The 22,633-nt window shown below is 37.5% G+C and overlaps 1 protein-coding gene and 1 non-coding gene across 5 annotated transcripts in view; one reads left to right on the top strand and one right to left on the bottom strand.

Annotated features, from left to right (window-relative positions):
* Positions 1-22,633, bottom strand: part of FAF1 (Fas associated factor 1) — a 534,320-nt gene that overhangs the window by 127,563 nt on the left and 384,124 nt on the right. For all 4 annotated transcript variants that reach the window (XM_033226429.1, XM_033226430.1, XM_033226428.1 and 1 more), the window contains 3 exons: positions 14,798-14,924; positions 13,750-13,813; positions 12,718-12,799 (listed from right to left, as the gene is read on the bottom strand). In XM_033226429.1, coding sequence (XP_033082320.1) covers positions 12,718-12,799; positions 13,750-13,813; positions 14,798-14,924 — 273 coding nt within the window. The remainder of the gene's footprint in view (positions 1-12,717; positions 12,800-13,749; positions 13,814-14,797; positions 14,925-22,633) is intronic.
* LOC117093970 lies at positions 12,506-12,612 on the top strand. Its single transcript, XR_004441314.1, has one exon. It is a non-coding gene; the product is annotated as a U6 spliceosomal RNA (small nuclear RNA).

The following is a 22,633-nucleotide window of genomic DNA, read 5'->3' as shown; positions in this document are numbered from 1 at the left end:
TGAGAGAAAAAAAGACTCTGGAGAAACAGTTTTCGTTCCAGGGACACAAACCCCTGACACTGTTAAACATGAGATGCCAGGAAAACACACTTAAAAAAAATTCCCACTTTAAGCTCTAGACTGAATGTGAGAAAGGAGATGATAAAGAGTATCCCAAGAGGATCTTCAGGCTGTGGGTACCCCAAAATAGCTTTCAAAAGGAAAACTGATAATTTTAAAATAATCTTTTCTCTGACATAAGCTTTCAACAAAAATTTTTCTGCTGCTTTTATGACAATAAATAAGCAAAATACAAAGACTCAATAGTATGGAAGTGCTAGTAAATTGAGGCTATATAAATCTGATTAAATTACAGTCACAGATAAATGGACTCCAGACTCAGATTTCTGATTATCTTACTGAGCTCAATTAAGCACAGGCCAAAAGAGTGAGAAATGGGTTCAGCATATCAACCAATTTGGAAGAGTTGAAATGGCAAACTAATCAGAAAACTGCTTTTGTGAAGAAAAGTAGTACCACAGAAAATGAGTAAGAAAATGTTTTGATTTCTATTACTATAACCAGCTTTTCCTTTGGCCCATTAATAATTCAGTTCAATAACATTTAAAAAGTACCTATGTGTTAGGGATTGAGACTATAAAGATGAATGAAACAGTTTCCTTACCTTCAAAAAGTGGTGGGAAATAATGTGTGGAGGTAAACGTTTTATTGTAGTACCATCTAACAAATGATAATATTGGGGCATTAAAAAGAATATATTGTATTTGTCCTTTCTAATTTGGCAGAGAGGGTCTAAGTCTGGCGGACCACAAAGGCAAACAACCAAGCTACACTCTCCTGATTCCCTCCCTGTAATCTAAGTTTTAGTAACACAGTGCAAAGGGAAGTCTCCAAGCTTTAAAGTAACAGAGAGCTCTGTTCTAAATCCAGTTTTGCCACTTAGCAGCTGTGTGACCATGGGGCAAATGGGTTGTTGTAAGCATTGCAGATAATGTAGGTTAAGTACCTATTTACAAAGCCTGGCCCATAGTAGGTGCTGAATGAAAGGTAGCTGTTAGGATGAAGATTCCTGAACTATCCATGCAAAATAAAGGGTTTTGGAAGCAATTTCAAGAGAAATAATGGTCATGAAAATGTATTAAAGATTAAGCAGCTCCTTCATTTTTCCTACTGGCAATAGTGTCTGGGATGCTTATTGTGTCTCTGCGTTTGGTGCCTCACTAATCTTCACATTCAAATCCAGAAGCTAAGGTACTAAGTTGATGCTTAAGAAATGCCCAGCTGACAGCAACCAATGTGACTTGGCCTTGAGCTACAGTAGCTATTGTATTTAGACTCTTAGTGTCACAGAACCATAGAATATTAGAGCTGGAAGAAATGTGCTGTGTCTCAAAATAAGCCAGGCAGAGAGCAGATACTAAGGAAATATTTGCTGATGAACTAAAAAGAAAGGGCTCCATTTTGAGTACCAGAATATCCATAATCTGCATGTTCAATGCTTTTAAAGTTGATATGACAATTTCTGGGAATGGTACAATGTAGTTCATAGGTTTTTTTCAGTGTAAAAATTATAGTATAAAATAATTTCCTTTGTGTAAATTGGACCTGACTTGCTTTCTCTCCTTCCCATTTGTTCTCCTTTTCCCTCATCATTAACATCACCATAGTAATCAGAATCATTATCACTATCACTTTTTGTTTTTAAGTTTGGAGATGGCTCATTGATACAAACAATGGATACAATGATATAATAAACACCCATTTATTCTTCACCTAGATTTACCAATCATCAGCATTTTGCCATATTTGCTTTATCGTTCTTTTAATACTTCCCTGAAGCATTTGAATGTTTGCAGACACTATGACACTTCTATCCTAAAGAAATCTGTCTTCTGAGAATAATACATTCCCTTACATAATCATCGCATTTATATCACACCTAAGACATTTCATATCGTTACAATATTATCTAATATACAGTCCATATTCGAATTTCCCCCAAGTACTCCCACAAGTCCTTTGTAGCTGTTTTATTTATTGTTTTAAATCCAGCATCTAATTTGGATCATTCCAATACTTGCCAACTTCTACAATGCTATTCTTGTATATGGATGTTCACAGGTACAGCACAGCATACAATCATGACTCAAGATAAGTGCAATGTGAGAACAGAAGCAGGACAGTAGGAAGCCACACTATCTGGGTTCAGATTCCTGCTTTGCCATTGCCCAGCTATGTGACCTTGGGAAAGTCACTACACTTTTTTGTGCTTGGGTGGCATACAGTTCTGAGGTCTGTTAAAATTCTTTTCTAGATGGGAGTAGTGAGGAAGTAAGGCTGGCAAATCAGTAGTAATGAGTAGTAACAGAGGAAGTCCTGGGGTCTAGGTACGAACATCAGATTGGCTGCTTCTTTATGAAGATGATACTTAAAAAAAATTTTTTTTTTTTTTTAATAGAGATGGGGTCTCACTATGTTGCCCAAGCTGGTCTCGAACTCCAGGACTCAAGTGATCCTCCTGACCTGGCCTCCCAAAGTGCTGGGATTACACACCTGTCTGCGAAGGTGATACTTGAGCTGAATTTTAAAAGTAGGACATCAATATTGTAAGTAGAAACAAACAAACCACAGTAAAAGCAGAAGAGAGTGGCTTCTCTGTGACTGAAGCTGAAATTTTTTTTTTTTGAGACAGTCTTGCTCTGTCGCCCAGGCTGATGGCGTGATCTCAGATCACTGCAAACTCTGCCGCCTGGGTTCAAGCAATTCTCCTGCCTCAGCCTCCTGAGTAGCTGAGACTGCAGGCGCCTGCCACCATGCCTGGCTAGTTTTTGTGTTTTTAGTAGAGATGGGGTTTCACCATGTTGGCCAGGCTGGTCTTGAACTCCTGACCTCAGGTGATCTGCCTGCCTTGGCCTCCCAAAGTGCTGAGATTACAGGAGTGAGCCACTGTGCCTGGCCAGAAGCAGAATTTTAAATATACATGAGAGTGAGAAAAAGAAGAGTAAAAAAGATAAAAAACAAAGGAAAAGTTTGGGAAAGGCCCAGCGATGTCAATGGCCCCATCTGTTCAAAGAACTCCAAGCTAGTTATCTTTAAAGAGTAAAGCACCAGAGTGCAGGTTGTATTGTGAAAAGAATCACAACACTTTGCCCTGTTTAGCTCCTGAACATGATTTCAGGGACCAACAGGCACCAACCAAATTGCAGAGGTTCCAAAAAGAAACAGTCAGCTACTAAAGATGAGAAGATGCCAGGATGGTGTCTTTTTCCCCTCACTTTCTGAAGCAGATGTTAGGATAGGATTCTGAAATCTGGAGGACACAGATGTCTGAATCTTGCATAGGGAACACTGTCATATGGAAGTCAGAGGGTTAAAAAAAAAAAAAAAAGCCTTCCCCAGGTGTGATGGCTTATGCCTGTAATCTCAGCACTTTGGGAGGCCGAGGCAGGTGGATCACCTGAGGTCAGGAGTTCAAGACCAGCCTGGCCAACATGGCGAAACCCCATCTCTACTAAAAATACAAAAAAGTTAGCTGGGTGTGGTGGGGTGCGCTTGTAATCCCAGCTACTTGGGAGGCTGAGGTAGGAGAACTGCTTCAAACTGGGAGGCAGAGGTTGCAGCGAGCTGAAATTGCACCACTGTACTCCATTCTGGGTGACGGGGCGAGACTCTATCTAAAAAAGGAAAAGCCTAAAGTAAAATCAAACTCTCAAAAAAAGCTGACAGATGTTCTTTGAGTCTAGCTCTTTATCAGTTTTCATTGCTTAGACTGTAATATTCAGGTAATACAATATATTTGAGGAAGGCCACCATGTAGCTAAAGTTTTTAAGAATAAGGACATGAGAAGCTGAAATGATTGGCTCTTATAGCAAATTATAGAGAAGGAGGCATGGCTATGGGGAGGCTGGAAGAGGGACTACGTAGGCAAGGCAGTAGGCAGGCTTTTTCAGGTAAACATTTAGATACCGTACTAAGGACTTTGGTATAGTAGCCTCTTAAAAGTGCAGGAAGGATTTTTCTAACCCTCTACTATTCTCTATGGAGAGGGATAACACTAATCCTAGTCAGCAATAGGCCTGTTAAACAAGCATGACAACAGGAGTGAGAATGTCAAGTGTACTCCTCTCCCCAACTTTTAGGCCACTGAGGAAGAGAACAAGAACCCATAGCCTACTTATATCTACTTCCACATTCCAAGAGGTGACAGACTAGAGTAGTAAAGACTTGAAGATAAACTAATAGTATTTTTTCATTAAAAATGTATTAATAATGCATTCTTACTAAAAATCATAAGAATTACAATGATTTATGGGTTCTTATACGTTCAGTAGCTTTTAAATACCATTAAATATTGTCTGGCAAACAGATTTCTAAGTAGAATATTATATGTTATAAAAACAAGCTGTGTTTAAGCATATAGAGTTGTATTAACTCTTTTTTTTTTTTTTTTTTTTTTTTGAGATGGAGTCTTACTCTATTAACCAGGCTGGAGTGCGCTGGTGTGATCTTGGCTCACTGCACCCTCTGCCTTCCGGGTTCATGCCATTCTCCTGCCTCAGCCTCCCGAGTAGCTGGGACTACAGGCGCCTGGCTAATTTTTTATATTTTTAATAGAGATGGGGTTTCACCATGTTAGCCAGTATGGTCTTGATCTCCTGACCTCGTGATCCACTCACCTTGGCCTCCCAAAGTGCTGGGATTACAGGCGTGAGCCACCGCGTCCGGCCAAATGGCAGTGTATTTCTAAACTAGTAAGTTTTAAACTAATTTAAGAAATAATTTTAATATGGGCACTAAAGACTTTTACAATTTTAATTAGGCAGATCTGATAATTGGAGAATTAAAGGCAAATTCCAAATGGTACTAACAAATATACTATTTAGTGGAAACATCTAATTACAGAATAGCAGGTTTGGTATGGTTGTATTTATATAAACTATATCAGCTTTTTGACTGATATACATGTTTATAGATTTTTTAAAAAATCACATTTAGAAAGTAAAAGCATTTAATAAACAGTGGTTATTTTCAGGTTTGGAATTATGTGGTGTCATTTTCTACTTAAAATACATCTGTATTTTCATTCTCTTATAGCAAATACATTATTTGTATAATTCAAATATATTTTTCTAAAAAAAAATATTAGCATCCTAGGTCTTATTTCACACATGTGCAGGATGCTGTCCCAGCTGTCATACAAAATTACTATAAAAGACATTGTCCTGACTTTAAGGAATTCAAATGGAAAAAATAACACAGACAAGATAAGCAGACTGGGCATATTTTCCAAAGCACAAAGAAGTTTGTTTGCCTGGTTTTCTGGATATTGTGTGGTGAGCTAGAAACTTACCAACTACAGCTGTGCCTCAAATTTGTATAGAACTTATTTTTCTTAGAAGACAATAATCAATGATGGCATTTAGATTTCTTTCAACGTGAAGCAGTAGAAACAGCAGGACTTTAAAATGGGCTGATTTTAAAAAATAAATATAATAAAACTTGATAACTAAGAGCACTGCTAAATGTGAACTCCTAAATTTAGTGGTAGAAATGCTCATGGGGTTCTCAAAATTCCTTCCTGAAACTGTTCCTAGAACTAGTTCATAATTGAATGAGAAAATCAGTTTTGTTATTTTACAGACATTTCTCAAATTTGTCCAAAACTGCTTAATGGCACCATCTGTCTCATTCACAGTGCTGGGTGCATTTATAGGTAGCATCCCACTTAAGTCTCAAAACAACCTGTATAAAGTAGAGACTATCATCATCATTTTTTTTCCATATTAGACACAGGCTCATTACTTGTTTGGGGCCACAGAGCTACTAAGTGGGAAATCAGCAATTGAGTACTGATTCCCTTAATTTATGTATAATATTTGGAAAAAGCACTGGTGTGAAGTCGGATCTCTGGAGCTGTAATGAAATTACCAATATCAAAGCCCAGACTCCCAAAGGGATGCTTGGGAAAGGAACAATCCTTCACATGGGAGATAAGCCTTGCCATTGAGATTTTTATTACTGTTGATTTTTAGTTACTATAAATGTCTAATGATTCTCCAGGGTACTTTTGGTGGTACAGAAGAATAGAATTCAGGGACAGCAGGCATGACAGGTGGGGAGGCTCCAAGGAACAAAAAAGACTAATCTTCTCCCCCAACCCCCCGCCAAGATAGGGTCTTGTTCTGTTGCCCAGGCTGGAGTACAGTGGCACGAACATGGCTCACTACAGTCTGGACCTTCTGGGCTCAAGTGACCCTCTTGATTCAGCCTCTTGAGTAACTGGGACCACAGGCACATGCTACTGCACCTGTCTAATTGTTGTTTGTTTGTTTGTTTGTTTTTCTTTTTTACTTTTTTTTTTTTTTGTAGAGACGGTGATCTCACTATGTTGCCCAGTCTGGTCTAGAACTCCTGGGCTCAAATGATCCTCCCACCTTGGCCCCTCAAAGTGTTGGGATTACAGGTGTGAGTCACCACGCCCAGCCTAAAAACAGATTTTAAATGGCAGCCAATGCCAGGGCATCACAAGCCCCTTTATGCCTTGAATCCTACTGATTTTATCAGCATCATGCCTAGCAATGCAACTCTGTCCTGCATTTTTTTGCTACAGTAATACCAAACTGGTTGTAGTTTCCTCACTTTAATCTTCCATTGCCTTTACTTTTGTTCTTCCTTCTGTTTAGAATTCTGTTATTTGCCTAAGTTTTTCTCATCATTTAAGATTCAGGTCAGAAGTACCGCCTCTAGAAATCTTCCCCCTAGGCCGGGCGCAACAGCTCATGCCTATAATCCCAGCACTCTGGGAGGCTGAGGCAGGTGGATCACCTGAGGTCAGGAGTTCAAGACCAGCCTGGCCAACATGGTGAAACCCCATCTCTACTAAAAACACAAAAATTAGCAGGGCATGGTGGCACGCACCTGTAGTCCCAGCTACTCAGGAGGCTGAGGCAGGAGAATCGCTTGAACTCAGGAGGCGGAGTTTGCAGTGAGCTGAGATGGCACCACTGCACTCCAAACTGGGTGACAGAGTGAGACTACATCTAAAAAAGAGAGGGGAGGGGAGGGGGGATGGAGGGAGGGGAGGGGAGGGGATGGGAGGGGAAGGGAGGGGATGGGAGGGGAAGGGAAGGGAGGGGAGAGGACAGGAGGGGAGAGGAGAGGAGAGGAGAGGGGAGGGGAGGGGAGGAGAGGGGAGGAGAGGAGAGGGGAGGAGAGGGGAGGAGAGGAGAGGGGAGGAGAGGGGAGGAGAGGAGAGGGGAGGAGAGGAGAGGGGAGGAGAGGAAAGGAGAGATCTTTCCCCTGAACTTCTAAGGTAGTTGAAGGTACCTCTTCTCTTTGCTTCTATAGTATATTATACTATATGGATCTGTTTATATTGTTTTATTTTCCTCATTAGACTGAGCAAAAGTAAGAAACCTCTATTTCCCAGATCCTTAGAGAGCATGTGATAAACATTTATAGCCCTCAAATGGGTGAGCGTCCCTCATAGTTAAGAGCAAGGAAGGAAGTCATAAAACTGATCGGTACATTATCAGAAGTCAATACTTTGTCACGATATACTTAAAAGAAACATGAAAACTTAGAATAACTGCTTTACCAAAGTTGGAAGCTCTGCTTGGTACAGTACTATAAATTCCTCAAGAAAAAAGGCAGAAAGAACTATAAGCACTCTCACCACCAAGTGCTCTCAAATGAAATCAGTTTGAAGCAGTTTTCATTAAGATGGATTGAATGTGGCATCGTGAGAAACACTTTATCAAATGTAGTGTTTTACTTAGCGATTAACTATATACCAGTTGATGAAGCTCCCCAAATCCTTTGTAATCCCACCACTCCAATAAACATTTAATGAGTATATAAGTTCAAAAAGCCCAGCAGAGGATTTAAACCTTCAATCTTGTTTTTATTTACTCTTGGAACTCAATTTCTCACTTCAAGTGAAGAATGCTGGTGCTTGAGGCTCATCTGTTGCCCTGGTAAAATTAATGTGCCTCCCACAGTTTAAATTAAACATGTGATATTTAAGATGAAGAAAATTTAGTAAGAGTGCCACAGTATCTGTCACATTTGTCTTAAAATGTTTGAACATTAGCAAACTGTTTTCTGAAAAATGATTCATTCAAAAGCTTTAAAAAATAATCTTGAGCAAGATCTGTTTTAACTCTCAAGTGTGACATATGAAAAGAAGAGATGAAGTTTGATCATTAAATCCTTCAGTACAGCAGTTAGCAATGAAAACTCAAGTGTGGTGGGAGAGTGTAAACCATATTTACCTGTCTTGGAACATGTGAGCTCTTATTTGGTTCCTACTATTACTATTAGTGTGTTGTAAGCAAGTCATGTAGCTTTTCTGGGCTTTCTCATCTCTAAAATGGGAATATGAGGAATATATATACCTATTTCACTGTTTGGTTGTGGAGTTCAAATGAGATATGTATAGGAACATGTTTTGTAAACCACAGAGCATCATAGAATTCTGAAGTAACATTATAATTACCATACTTACACAATTAAAAGAAGATGCATACCATCTGCTCAATGACCTTAATAAATGAACCTGTTTAGATTTAATTTTGAATAATTTATCTGTCATGGAGTTAAGCTTTACTTAAGTTTATAGACATGTAATCAACTGTACATAAACTGTTGATCTGTAACTTGGAAAAGAGAAATGAGGAAAGAAAAAAGCCCTGGACAAAGGAATAAAGATAAAGACATTTTTATCAGTCCAGAGAGGTCAGTGGATTTTGGTTATGAATCTAATATGAAGCAAAATATTTAATTACATGAACCAATAATTTTTCATCTGCTAAAACACCTAGACACTAAGAAAAGCAAACAATTAATTGTTTCATTAGAAATATCCAGGAGTTAATAAACAAGAGCTTATATTCCTCAGGGGATTATCAGTCTGAATAAATCCAAATGCCAATTTACTGTACAAGACACTTAGTAAAAGTTCTGTTGTCTATGATATATTGTATTTTTAAGTGTTAAGTTGTCTATGACATACTGTATTTTTAAGTGTAAGTTATCTGCATTAAACCTAAAATGTGTGAGGTATACACAGTATATCTTACAGAAGCTTTGGAAATGGGTTTTTAAAAATATCTATACCTATTTTGGGAGCTACAGTTTAAGTTACAAAAGGCTGTGACATTTTCTGGTTACTTCAACTGCTGGAAAGCAGAGAAAAATATATCCCAAATGCACTATTATCAAAGAATAAGTTGAAAAATACACTATTTTAAAACTATAATTAGATATTCTTTCAAACATATTTATGTCTAATAAGTGATTGTTTAACTATAACAGCATGGCCATACAATGAAAGACTCCATAACCACTAAAAATCCTGTTAAAATAAAATATTCAGCATTATTTTACAAAGCATTCTTTTACAAAGCATTTCACCTGAATCTAACAAAGCTTTTAGACCTAATATCCATTTTTCAGGAAATCAGAAAAATAATATCACAAGGAAACAATCACACAAATCCAGAATCTGGAACAATCTACAAGTCATCTGGTCTGATTTCTTCACAAAGCAAATACCAGGGGAAAAAATGGGGAGAGATGGTGCTTGCTTAAAAGGTATTTAAGATATCTAATACTCAAATATAACCTGTGATCCTTGGGTGGACTGTGGTTCCAAAAAGCAGCTAAAAAGAAATTCTGGGGATGACTGGTAAAGTTTGTATATGCACTGGATATTAGATAATATTAGGGAATTATTGTTAATTTTGTTATATGTGAAAATGGTATTGCGATTATGTAGGAGAATATCATTATTTTTGGAAAACGCATGCTGAAGTTTTTAGGGGTAAAGTATGATATCTATAATTTAGTCTGAAATGGCTAAGCAAAAATTAATGAATATACAGGATACCCCAAATGTTTCTGTGCAGTTCAAGTTTCAACAATTTCAAATGCTTAACTGCTATAAACTATTAAAAAATTATTTGAAGTTTTAATTATTTATATTTATTTTATACTTGTTTTTGTGAATTTTGAATAAATTTTTAATTTATTTTCTGTTCCAGTCAACATTTGTCATTTTTAATCAGAGAGGAACTGAAACAAAAATTTATCATAAAAATTTATTCATCAAAATCCCAAATTCAAATAAGTATAAAAATATAAATAAATTTCAAATGCTGCTCTTTTGTCAATCTGTAGCAGTTAATCCTTTTAAGTCCTTACGCCTTAAAACTCCATTAAGACTTTGAGATGTATATGGAAGATACAAATATAGCAAAATTTTCCTAATTATTAAACATAGGTATAGGGGATTTGGCTATTTATTGTACTATTCTACTTTTTCTGTATGAAAATTTAAATTTTTTTATAATAAAAAATTAAAATACTATAAAAGAAGTTATAATTTAAAAAGTGATCATATAATATTAAAAGGTAAAAAAAGCTGTTATTACAGGATTATAACATGACTAAATTTTATACTAAAAATCCATATATATATATACATCTAAACATACAATAATAAATATGCAAAGAGCATAATAAAGTTAACAGTTAATCTGTGTTAGAATACTTTCTCTTTGCTTTTCCGTATTTTATTTTTTCCTTCAGAGAAAGAATATCACCTGTTACCCAGGCTGGTGTGCAGTGGCATGATCTTGCCTCACTGCTACCTCCACCTCCTGGGCTCAAGCAATCCTGCCTCAGTCCCCCAAGTAGCTGGGACTAGAGGCATGTGCCACCATGCCTGGCTAATTTTTGTATGATTTTTTTGTAAAGATGAGGTTTCACCAGGTTGCCCAGGCTGATCTTGAACTCCTGAGCTCAAGAGATCCACTCGCAGTGGCTTCCAAAATTGCTGGATTACAGGCATGAGCCATCACATCCAGCTCAGTATTTTCCATAAACCTGTATTTATGAGCACCATAAACATATTACCATAAACATGCATTTCTTTAAAAATAGCCATTTTTATATAAATTTAACAGGTGAAACATAATTGCTTAAAACAGCTTTTAAAAGGACTATTCTGCTATTCTTAAGGTAAAGAATAGCTTCTTACTCTAAATTCATTAGACTGTCAATTATAGCTCTAATTTGATTAATCATCTTGGAATCTGATTTTTAAAATTTATTTTTAAATTAATTTTTCTTTGTATCAGAATTTAACATAATCTAGAAAGTAGAAATCTCAGAGGCATCCTTGCACTCTGTTCTCAAACTTCTTGCCCTCTTTAATTCCAACAGCTTTTCCCTCTACTCCATGTACACGCTATTCTTTCCTTCTTCCCTTTCTTTATTCTTTTATTTATTAAACATTTACTGAATTTTTACTAAGTACAGGGACATAAAGGATAGTCCCTGTCAAAAGAAAATCAAAACTCCTGGGAAGACATATGTAGACTGGATAATTATAAACACTGTGTTAAGTGTAACAATAAGAGATAAGCTGAGGGTTTTTCACTGGGAAGTGCTAAAGGGGTAGGTGCTGCCAATGTGAGAGAAGGGGAGGAGCTGGAAAAGGTAAGTTTCGGAGGAAGAGTCGTCGTCATCCAGGTAAAGAGCAGGATGGGCACGGTGGCTCAAGCCTGTAATCCCTGCACTTTGGGAGGCCGAGACGGGCGGATCACGAGGTCAGGAGATCGAGACCATCCTGGCTAATATGTTGAAACCCCGTCTCTACTAAGAAATATAAAAAACTAGCCGGGCGAGGTGGCGGGCGCCTGTAGTCCCAGCTACTCGGGAGGCTGAGGCAGGAGAATGGCGTAAACCCGGGAGGTGGAGCTTGCAGTGAGCTGAGATCCGGCCACTGCACTCCAGCCTGGGCGACAGAGCAAGACTCCGTCTCAAAAAAAAAAAAAAAAGAGAGAGCAGGATGAAAGGCATTTCTAGCAGTGGGGAAGCAGGAAGAAAGAGTAAGATTATGGGGAAATACAAATGGCACACTATTGCCAGATTTATTAAGTGTGAGGCAGGGAATAGGAAGAGCTGAAGCGACATAGATAGGCAGGAGCCAGATTACTGATGTCTTGACTGTTGTGACGACATACAAATAGTGATTAGAATCTTCTTGCTCAAAATTTATCTTTTAAATTCTTGTTATGGGCTTCTTGTTACAGACTTCAAGATCACAAAGTTCATTTCTATGTCTGAAACCTTTTATTTTTGGTGGGGGGGTGGGGGCCCAAAGTGACATTTGGGGAAAAATATTGCTGTTGTTAGATATATATCACTACATAGAATAATCATTTTGGGAAAAGACTAAAGAACAAATCTATCAAGAACTAGTCATTTGCATAACTGAAAATAATAGAAATACATAGCCTGGTCCTTTTTAAGCATGTCTACCTTTTTTCCCATTTAAAAAAAACCTTATTTCAGTGCTTCACAAGACCTTTTGCAAGAGCCAGCAGTACCCCTATCACATTAATGTCTGTTGTGAAATGGGCATCTTGGTGAAGACTAGGTTAGTAGATGAACCAGAAACAAATGAAGTCTCCAATCTCAAAATGAAAACAGAAAATGGTGCTTGCTCCGGCAGCACATATACGAAAATGGGACTTATACAGAGAAGATTAGCATGGCCCATGCACAATGATGACATACAAATTTGTGAAGAGTTCCATGTTTTTGGAAAAAACCAAAAACAAGAACAGAAAACATTTAAGCATTGCCTCAGCCCTAGTGGTAAACCTGTGAGATGCACTTTTTAATCAGAAAAGGTTACATCTACTTACATCTCGGGCTTTCACATAGAAGGCCTCTTGAAAAGCAGCTTCTAATGAGCCAATAAAAAATACAGGATGGCAATCACCATATCTATAGGAAAAATTGACTCTATTAATTAAAATACATTTCAAATTCACTTCAAATTTCACAAGTCTAACCAATGACTTTTAAGTAAATGCTGGGGCTAATGTCCAGTGCATACTAAACATAAAAACATTTCTTTAAAAGCTTGAAAATGAGCTTCATTCATTTTTAGAATTCTTCTTGGCCTATACCGACATACTAAATGCTGGAATTTTAAGTACACTTAGCAAATGAATTTAATAAGTGCTATAAAACCATGCCATTTATAAGAAGAAATTCTTGGTTACTCACTTTCATCTGATTTTCCCAGTTACATTAACTTTATTTTCCCACTTCAGTTCATTTATTCCAGAATTCCAATAGAGGGAAAAAACTTTCTTTTAAAAGTTTCCATATTATATTTCAACAGAAAATATCACTAAAACAATATCATTTACACCAAATTGAGGATTAAATATTAATTATCTTTATATTTGAACACCTCAGCAGACTCTCAAATGCATATAAAACATTTTATATTTGACACTTAAGGAAGAAATGTAAAACAATTCCAAAAGAAAAAAATCAAAATAAAAAATTCACTTGGATTTAAAATGTTTAAAGTATTTTTAAATTTAATATTATGTTAAAGGACTTTCCATTTGACTGTCCTAAGATATACTAAAAATCAGTATCCTATATCCTAGTCCTTTGGGAATATAATAAAAATATTAAATTAGGATCCATTTATTGAACGTCCATAAAGATACAGAAATAAGTTGAATCCATCTCTGAAGTGGTATAAATGGTTTACTAGTTATTTATGTGTTTCACCATTAGGACTACATAAATTAACAAGCATATCCTTTGAATACTTTAAGGAGAAATTTTAAACAATCTATAATTAAAATTGCCCAAGAAAAACCACAGTAGCATAAAACAGCATCAATTTTATATAGTTAATATCCTAACCCTACCTTGAAGAAAACTCTGCTGTAAATTGTAATAAGGCATCTCCTTCATTTTCTGCGTTTTCTGGCACTAAAAAACAAACAAAAGAAAAAACAAAAACAAAAAAAACAAAACAAATAGACACAAAAAACAAACATAACATCTAATCCCACATATAAGAAATATATTTAATCAATAAAGAGGAAATAAAATTAAATTTTAGCTTCTGTGATATATCTGAGGGGACAGTTTAACTCAACATATATATTGGATCTCATCAAACCAGAATCAAAAAGAACCTTAAAATATTCCAAGCTCATAAATTTTGAAAAACCAACTGACACAATCCTGCTAAGCATTTAAAATATGTGCCCAGTTGTCATTTAGGATTTCAATGTTTTCTTGAAATAGACATCTTGTGACTAAATTATATTAAATGGGTCTGATATTAAAGACTTCATTAATTGGGAAAATAACCAATTTTATGTAAACATCACATCTATTTCTGCCTACAGGAGTTCTCTAATTTCACAAAGTAAATAGGTCATTATTATTTTAGTGGTCATTCTGCATGTAGCATGTCTTGTTACTCTAGAGTACGCATCTTGTAAGTGGAAGCGAAACAGATGGCACATTTAGTTTACTTTTTTCCTTCCAAAGATGGGTACTGTTGAATAGAAGAGTAACATTACTACTCTTAAAACTGGTATCTCTAATAAGATGTGGGGAAACAAGTATCAGTCACAGAAAGTACACCTGTTTGTTAATCAGCCTCTAGGTTTAAAGAGAGACAGTCATAATTAATTATACATGTAAAACAAAAGTTACACTACCTTGCGTTTTTAATGAATTTTCCTAATGCACTGAGAATTTTTGAGTTTAATAAAATCAAAATTCAAAAGGCTCTGGTTTTAATGAAGAATGCTTACTCTCTATTATTTTATCTCCCCTTACTCTCTTTTATCTTATCTTACTGGAGGTCAGTAAGAGATGTTTAAGTTTAATGTTCTTCATAAGTTTGTGGACTAGAAGAAAGAATTCTATTGCTGGACCCAAAGAACTATTAATACTCACTCATTGGAGATTTTCTCAAGGCAGATGACGCCATGCCAAATACTTCTCCATCATCCACCCCAAATTCTGTAGCATCTTCAAAGTCATCTCCATCGCTATCACTAACCATATGAACATCGGTGCTTTGCTATTTAAGGAAAGTCCTGATTAGTTTCATATTGATTTTGGCATATCAAATTCTAAGAATAAGTTATATAGTAACAACAAGACATAAGCATTATAAAATTTTTATCAAATAAACTCATTTGCTAGAGTAAAGCTTACTATTTTTTCCTTGTAAGGCTTACATACTTTCTAAACTTTCTCTGATACCTGCAGACCGAAGGCTGGAGACTGAGGGAAAATGAAGAATGTTTACAAACTAAATAAAGACAGGGATTTTTGTCTGTTTCTTCCCCAGCATATAGTACACAATTAAGTGCAAAACAAATGAGAAAATGGGCACAACTGGAGAAGTCAGAGACAAAGTAAGCTATTGAGTCTCTCAAAAAGTTCACACAAATTTATATTTGGTAGGTAGAAGCAATGGTAGCATTTTCAAACTTTCCACTTCCTTACTGCAGTGGTTCTCAGGTTTCTCTTCGTGAAATATGGTACACTATCCTCACATTGTTACGGATAACATGAAATACACTATATATGAAAGCTCTTTGTAAACTGAAGATGAGATGTAATAACAATGTTTTACCTATGAGTTGTAATAATAATGTTTTAATTCAGTAAAAATTATTGAGAATTTACTACCTGCTGAGCACTGATGAATATGCTCTGTTTATTTTGTTCTTAGCAACATCAATTGAAAAGGTATTAAAAACATCTGCTTCAAAGAACTAGGCTGTTATTTTCTAGGTTAGAATGTGATTCTGAAATACTGAGATGTAAAACTTTTGGACTGGGCTGTAAGTACTGCCGAATATTCATGCCTTGGGTAAGAAGAGGGTCCAAGCAAGATATCTGGCTACATGCTTGTCTGTCCTATGTTCAATAAATGAAGTCTATAAATACTACTTAGTAAATAAAATTTCTATCTTTTAGAATGTGGCACTATGTACTTAAGTTATAAAATGGGGAAAGTAATTGATACTTCAGTCTATGCAGAATAACCTAACATAACATAAATATTTTGCCAGAAGAGCATTAAGAGAAACAAAATCTAAGACTCATAATCAGCCTGGGCAACATTGCCAGACCTCATCTCTACAAAAAAAAAAAAGGAGAAAAGTCGGGCATGATGGTGTGCACCTGTGGTCCTAGTTACTTGGGAGGCTGAGGCAGGAGGATCACTTGAGTCCACGAGGTCAAGGCTGCAGTGAGCCTTGTTTGCATCACTGCACTCTAGCCTGAGTGACAGAATGAGACCCTGCCTCAAAAAAAAAAAAAAAAAAAAAAAAAAAAAAAAAAAAAAAGGACTCATAAAAATTTAGCTAGAGGGAATGTCAGAGGTCAGACAGTTGTTGAATCATAGATTTTAAAGCTGGAAGGATCTTAAAAGTCTGTTATTGGCAGTTTTCTAACTTATTTTCACAGGGTTACCTCCTTCCCCTAGGCCCAAACAGGCTATTACAATACATAAAAGTAGGACTACTCTGGCTGATACAGGGAGAGGTCAGTGGGGAGCTTAATGCTCTTGGAGTTGGCCTTTTCTTCCTTGTATCTGTTGACATCTGGGGTATTGCCAAAGGATCTCAGATCCTATGAAACACTTTTTAAAACTGCTAATCTAGTGATTCTAAGAGTTCCGAATGAGGAAGTCAAGATATTTCTCATTTGACTTAGTGTCAAATGTCAGCATTTCCTCCTCAGCATACCCAAGTATTAATGCAGAGAATCATAATTATAATATTTTCCCTCTCAACTTTAAGACAATCTTTCTAATGCTTTGAATAGACAAGATAATGAAGATACATTTGTTGGATGAATAAATAAATGGTCCTTCCCTTAAGCATTTACCTGCTATCTTTACTCTATTTCTCACAGAAACACTGGTTCTCCTTCCTTAATAGTTTGTTCATAGATCTAAGATCTCCTCCTGGTTTAAGCTAGTCAACAGCTTAAAAATCCACAATGCCGTCTCATTTTAGAGCAGTGAAGGAGCCTCCTCCACAAAACAACACATTTACTAGGACAACAGTGCTCGAGTTCCCTCTGTGTTTCAGGCAGTCAAATATATGGAGCATGAAGTTCCCTTTAAATTTGAGGCTTAAACAGGTAAAGGCTCAAGATTGACAAGATATACCACATGTTCTTTTACAGTGCCTAGTCAGGTTCACAGGCAAGTGAAAAGAAACAAAGGACCAGTATGACAAATCTTCTTACATCCTCTATCCAGTAAGCTATCATCTCAGTCTTTTCTTAATCTTGCCTAGTACTCACCCCTTCCTTTGAGGCATCAGGTTAAGAACAAGGGGTGGGAGACACAGGGGAGAAAAAAGGGACTATTCTACATATACATCTTTCTATACTTACCCCTTTTACTTCACTGTCCCACATCTATCCTCCTTCTCCAAATCCCATTCAATAAATTAGCTCCTTCTATAACAACAGGACCTTACTTCATACTAAGATAGTGATTTTAATATTCTCCATGTGTCTCCATTATTCATTTTCCCTTCACAAAGTATAGAATACCCAAACCTCTTAAAATCCCAGAAAACAAAATCCTGTAACTACAACATCTTCAAAGGGAGGTATCTAAAAAGCCAATTTTGTTGAAAAAAGTATATTTCAAATATGAATTATTGAAATATCTGTAAAAATGAACTATTTAATTATGTATAAGGAACTCCCAGTCTCTTCATATTTTCTTATCAGCCATCTAACAGGTTATAAAGAGCTTTTTCTAAAAAATAAGATAAACTTTTTTTCATTAATGTTTGCTGATAAGAATAGATAATCTCTTGGTATCTGTCATGGCTTCCCTAAAATTCTTTAAATCCAGAAAAGGTACTTATTCATAATTTTAAAAACAGCTAAAAAATTAGTGATTATATTTTGGGCTGTTTATTGCATTCATTTATTACCTTTAACATTTAACAAACATTTACAAATCACTGTTAAGTGCTACACGGTTTGGCCCTGTGTGAAAGATACAGTATATCCTCTCTCAAGGAGCATCATATATTATAAGCAGAGTGATTAGTGCTATGACATGTAAATTAAGAAGAGAGGACCTAAATCATAGGCGGCAGGAATCAGGAAAAACTTCCTGGAGGAGATGATAACTAAACCGTTTAAGGCAAAAATTTAGAACTCATAACTGGCATTAAAGCGAGCTTCTAATTGACATAGATGTTCCTTTCAGCAACATTCACCAACTGCCTATTATGTTAAGGCACTATGTTAAAAACTAGTACAGCCAGGAGTGGTGGCTCATGCCTGTAATCCCAGCACTTTCAGAGCCGAGGCAGGCAAATCACTTAAGGTCAGGAGTTCGAGACCAGCCTGGCCAACGTGGTGCCCTATCTCTACTAAAAACACAAAAATTAGCCTGCTGCAGTGGCAGATGCCTGTAATCCCAGTTACTTGGGGGGCTGACGTAGGAGAATCGCTTGAATGTGGGAGGCGGAAGTTTCAGTACGTGCCACTACATCCAGCTAATTTTTATATATTTTGTATAGACAGGGTCTCACTACTTGCCCAGGGTGAATGTGAACTTATTTTAAACTATTTTTCAGGCAATTCATGTATCTCTAATTCTTTGGGGTCAGTTACTAGAGTTTATTGTGTTCCTTTGGTGGTATCATCTTTCCCAAATTCCTTATGATCCTTGTATTCTTGCAAAGGTATGTGTGCATTTGATGAAAAAGTTACCTCTTCCAGACTTTATGGGCTGCCATCAGTAAGGACAGACCTTCACCTGTGGGTGTGGAGAGAGGGTAGGGAAGGAGAGAGGCACTCTGGGGCATGGCACTGGGTCTAAGGGCACAAGATACCAAGTGTGGTGTGTGCGGTAACTTGAGGTCTAGGGGGGACACTGAGTCTTGTCAGCTCAGACAGTTAAGAGTCTGTGACATTGGCACCTGTGTGATCCTTGATGGCAAAAATTGTGGGAGGTCTGCAGAGGCTGCAAGGGCTACTGGAGTCCTCTGCTGTGCCTCTGTGTCCAGCAACAAAGGGCCATGGCTAGCAACAATGAAGGCCAGAGCCAGTGAAATGCACATCCTCTGGTGTAGAGGCTGGCTGCAGACATGCCTCTGGCAGCAGATCCAGATGTAGGCTCATGCACTGGGGTCAGTGCTGGAGACAGAAACAGGAGATGGGGAAGACTGTAAGAGCACACGTGGGATGGTCAGGGCTGGAAGCTTGCTTATGCTAAATTGCAGGGGCCAGCTAGGGTTTGGTGACAGGAATTAGACTATCTGTGCATATGTGGGCAGCTGCAGGGCCATCTGTGATTGCAAGCACCGTGGTAGGGGCAGGAGCCAAGGGCAGGATCAGCTACTTATACACATAAAACTCTGGCAGCCAGGGCTGGCAGCATGCGGTAGTCTAGCTGCTGGGGTAAGCCTCAGGTACATGTAGTGGTGGGTGTGAAGCCTGTGATGAGTGGTCACAGAGCTGTTTTCAGGCACACATGCAGTAGCTGTGCTGTGTCCCCGGGCCAAAGAATCCATGGAGCACCTGAAATCCCTCTGTCCCAGAGCCACCCCAGCTGCTGCCTCCAAAGAACCCATGGAGGCAGCAGCTGGGGTGGCTCTGGGACAGAGGGATTTCAGGTGCTTAGGCACCTGAAAAATATGAACTCTGCTGAGGAGGGATTCTAGACCCAAGCAGGAGCAGCTCAGGTGACTCCAGGTAGAAGGGAGGGAGAGGAGTGGTAGGTCACACACCCAGAGACTGTCAAGGCTGCTGGGCTGAGTTCCCAGGCCAGAACAACTACAGCAGTAGCAGTCTTGCAGCTCTGGGTCTTTGCCCATTTTTTAACTGGGTTGTTATATTACTTAGTTTTAGGAGTTCTCTATATTTCATAGACTTTGATCCCATATCAGATGTATGATTTGCAAATACTTTCTCCTATTCTATGGGTTGCCTTTTTAACTCCATTGCTAGTATTTTTTGATGCACAAAACTTTTTAATTTTCACAAAGTCCAATTTCTCTATTTTTTCTTTTGTTACCTGTGCCATTAGTGTCATACCCAAGACATCATTGCCAAATCCAATGTCACAAAACTTTTGCCCTATGTTTTCTTTTAACAGTTGTATTGTTTTAGATCTTACAGTTAAGTCTTTCATATATTTTGAGTTTATTTTTGCATATGATATTAGGTAAGGGTTCAACTTCATTCTTTTGCATGTGGATATCTAGTTTTCCCAGTACCATTTGTTGAAAAAACTACCCTTTCTCCACTGAATGGGATTAGTGCCCTTGTCAAAAACCATTTTATCATAACATGCTGGTGTGCTGAGGCTCTCTATTATATTCCATTGGTCTATATGTTAGTCTTTATACTAGCACTGCACTGTTTAGATTACTGTATCTTTTTACTAAACACTGAAATCAGGAAGAGCGAGTCCTCCAGCTTTGTTCTTTTTCAGGACTGTTTTTGGCTATTCAAGGTCCCTTGAAATTCCCTATGAATTTTGGGATAAGTTTTTCTATTTCTGCAAAAAACCGTCATTGGAATTTTAATAGGGATTTCTGTAGACTGCTTTGGGCACTATGGACATTTGAACAATATTAAGCCTTCCAACCCATATACATGAAATGTGTTTCCATTTATTTATATCTTCTTTAATTTTTCAGCAATGTTTGGTAGCTTTCATAGTACAAGTCTTCCACTTCTTTTATTCGTTAATTCCTAAGTATTATTCTGTATGATGCTGTTGTCATTGGAATTGTTTTTCTAATTTTCTGTTCAACTTGTTGACTGCTGGTTTATAGAAAGGCAAGTGATTTTTGTGTGTTGACTTTGTATCCTGGTATTTTGCTGAATTCATTTTTTAGTTCCAATAGTTTTTTAAAAAATGTAATCTTTGGAGTTGTCTACATATAAAATCATATCATCTGTGAACAGAGATTATTTTAATTCTTCCTTTTTTTTTTTAATTTTTCTTGCCTAATTGCCCTGGCCAGAACTTCCAGTACTATGTCAAATAGAAGTGGTGAAAGGGGTCATTCTTGGCAGGGTGCGGTGGCTCATGCCTGTAATCCCAGCACTTTGGGAGGCCAAGGCGGGTGGATCACCTGAGGTCAGGAGTTCGAGACCACCCTGACCAATATGGTGAAACCCCGTCTGTACTGAAATTACAAAAATTAGCTGGGTGTGATGGTGTACTCCTGTAGTCCCAGCTACTTGGGAGGCTGAGGCAGGAGAATCATTCGAACCCAGGAGGCGGAGGTTGCAGTGAGCCGAGATTGTGCCACTGCACTCCAGCCTGGGCAACAGAGCGAGACTCTGTCTCAAAAAAAAGAGAAAGGTGTCATTCTTATCTTGTTCCTGATTTTAGAGGAAAAGTTTTTCAGTCTTTCAATCTTGATGATCTTGACTATGATGTTTGCTGTGAGTTTTTCACATATGTGTTTTATTACGTTGAAGTAGTTTTCTTCTATTCTTAGTTACACCATGAAAGGGTGTTGAATGTTGTCAAATGCAGATGATGACATGTTTTTTTCCTTCATTCTGTTAATGTGCTGTATTACATTGAGGATTCCATTATCTCTTGCTTGTACTAGTACAACAGACTCATACCTGATTTCTCTGTCTTCTCTCTTGTTTCCCTTAAATCTAGCCTGTGCACAGCAGAGTACTCTTCATTAAAATGTGTATTTGTGGGGAGATATCACTCCCCACTTAAAAGTCTTTTACTGCTGGCCAGGTGCGGTGGCTCATGTCTGCAATCCCAGCACTTTGGAAGGCTGTGGCAGGTGGATCACTTGAGGTCAGGAGTTACCAGCCTGGCCAACATGGGGAAACCCCGTCTACTAAAAATACAAAAATTTCACCAGTCATGGTGATAATCCCAGTTACTCGGGAGGCTGAGGCATGAGAACAGCCTGCACCCGAGAGGTGGAGGTTGCAGTGAGCTGAGATTGCACCACTGCACTCCAGCCTGGGCAACAGAGTGAGACTCCATCTCAGGAAAAAACAAAAAGTCTTTTACTGCTTTCTACAGTTCAAGTTCTCAATGTGTCATATAAGACTTACTCACTTTCACCTCATCCCTTATCTTCCTTCCCCCCCACCTTCTTCTGCACTAACAGCAACCCTACCTACACTTATATCTTCTAATTTGCTACGTCAAATCATGCTTTTTTTCTCTGAATGGAATATGATTCCTTTGATTCTTTATTTGGCTGTGACTCATTCTTTATAATCCAATTTGGATGTCACCTCCTCTAGTCTTTTTTTCTTTTATTTTCTTTATTTAAAAAAAAATTCATTCACAAATAACTACTCTGTGTCTGTTACATGCCAGGCACTATGCTAGGTGTTAGAGCTACAGAGGGGAGAAAGGCAAACAAGGTTCTTGCCTGCAAACATTCTTGAAAGTTACAACCCACCCCCATTATCTATACTTCTCTAGCATCTCATGCTGGCCTCAATTTTCTCATTAATCATATAACACAAAATTATCAATTTATATTCATCTGACTAGTACATAGTGAGCATTCAATAAATGTTTCTTTAACCATAGTTATAAACTAATGCTTTTAACATGACATTAAAACTTTCTTTGTTGTTAAGTTTTTGGACTGCCTCTCCTTCTCCATTGTCAACTGAGAACTGAACAATTCCCAAGGAGGCAAGGTCAACAAGGCTCCCACACTGTCTCACCCAAGCAACTGAGGATAAATTGGTACCTAGCTAGGCACCCAGAAATATGGGAAAATCATT

Source organism: Trachypithecus francoisi, unplaced genomic scaffold, assembly GCF_009764315.1.
Source record: "Trachypithecus francoisi isolate TF-2019V2 unplaced genomic scaffold, Tfra_2.0 Lachesis_group12, whole genome shotgun sequence".
Lineage (NCBI taxonomy): Eukaryota > Metazoa > Chordata > Mammalia > Primates > Cercopithecidae > Trachypithecus > Trachypithecus francoisi.
Note: the sequence above shows the minus strand (reverse complement) of the source record. Positions and strands in the feature narration are given on the sequence as shown.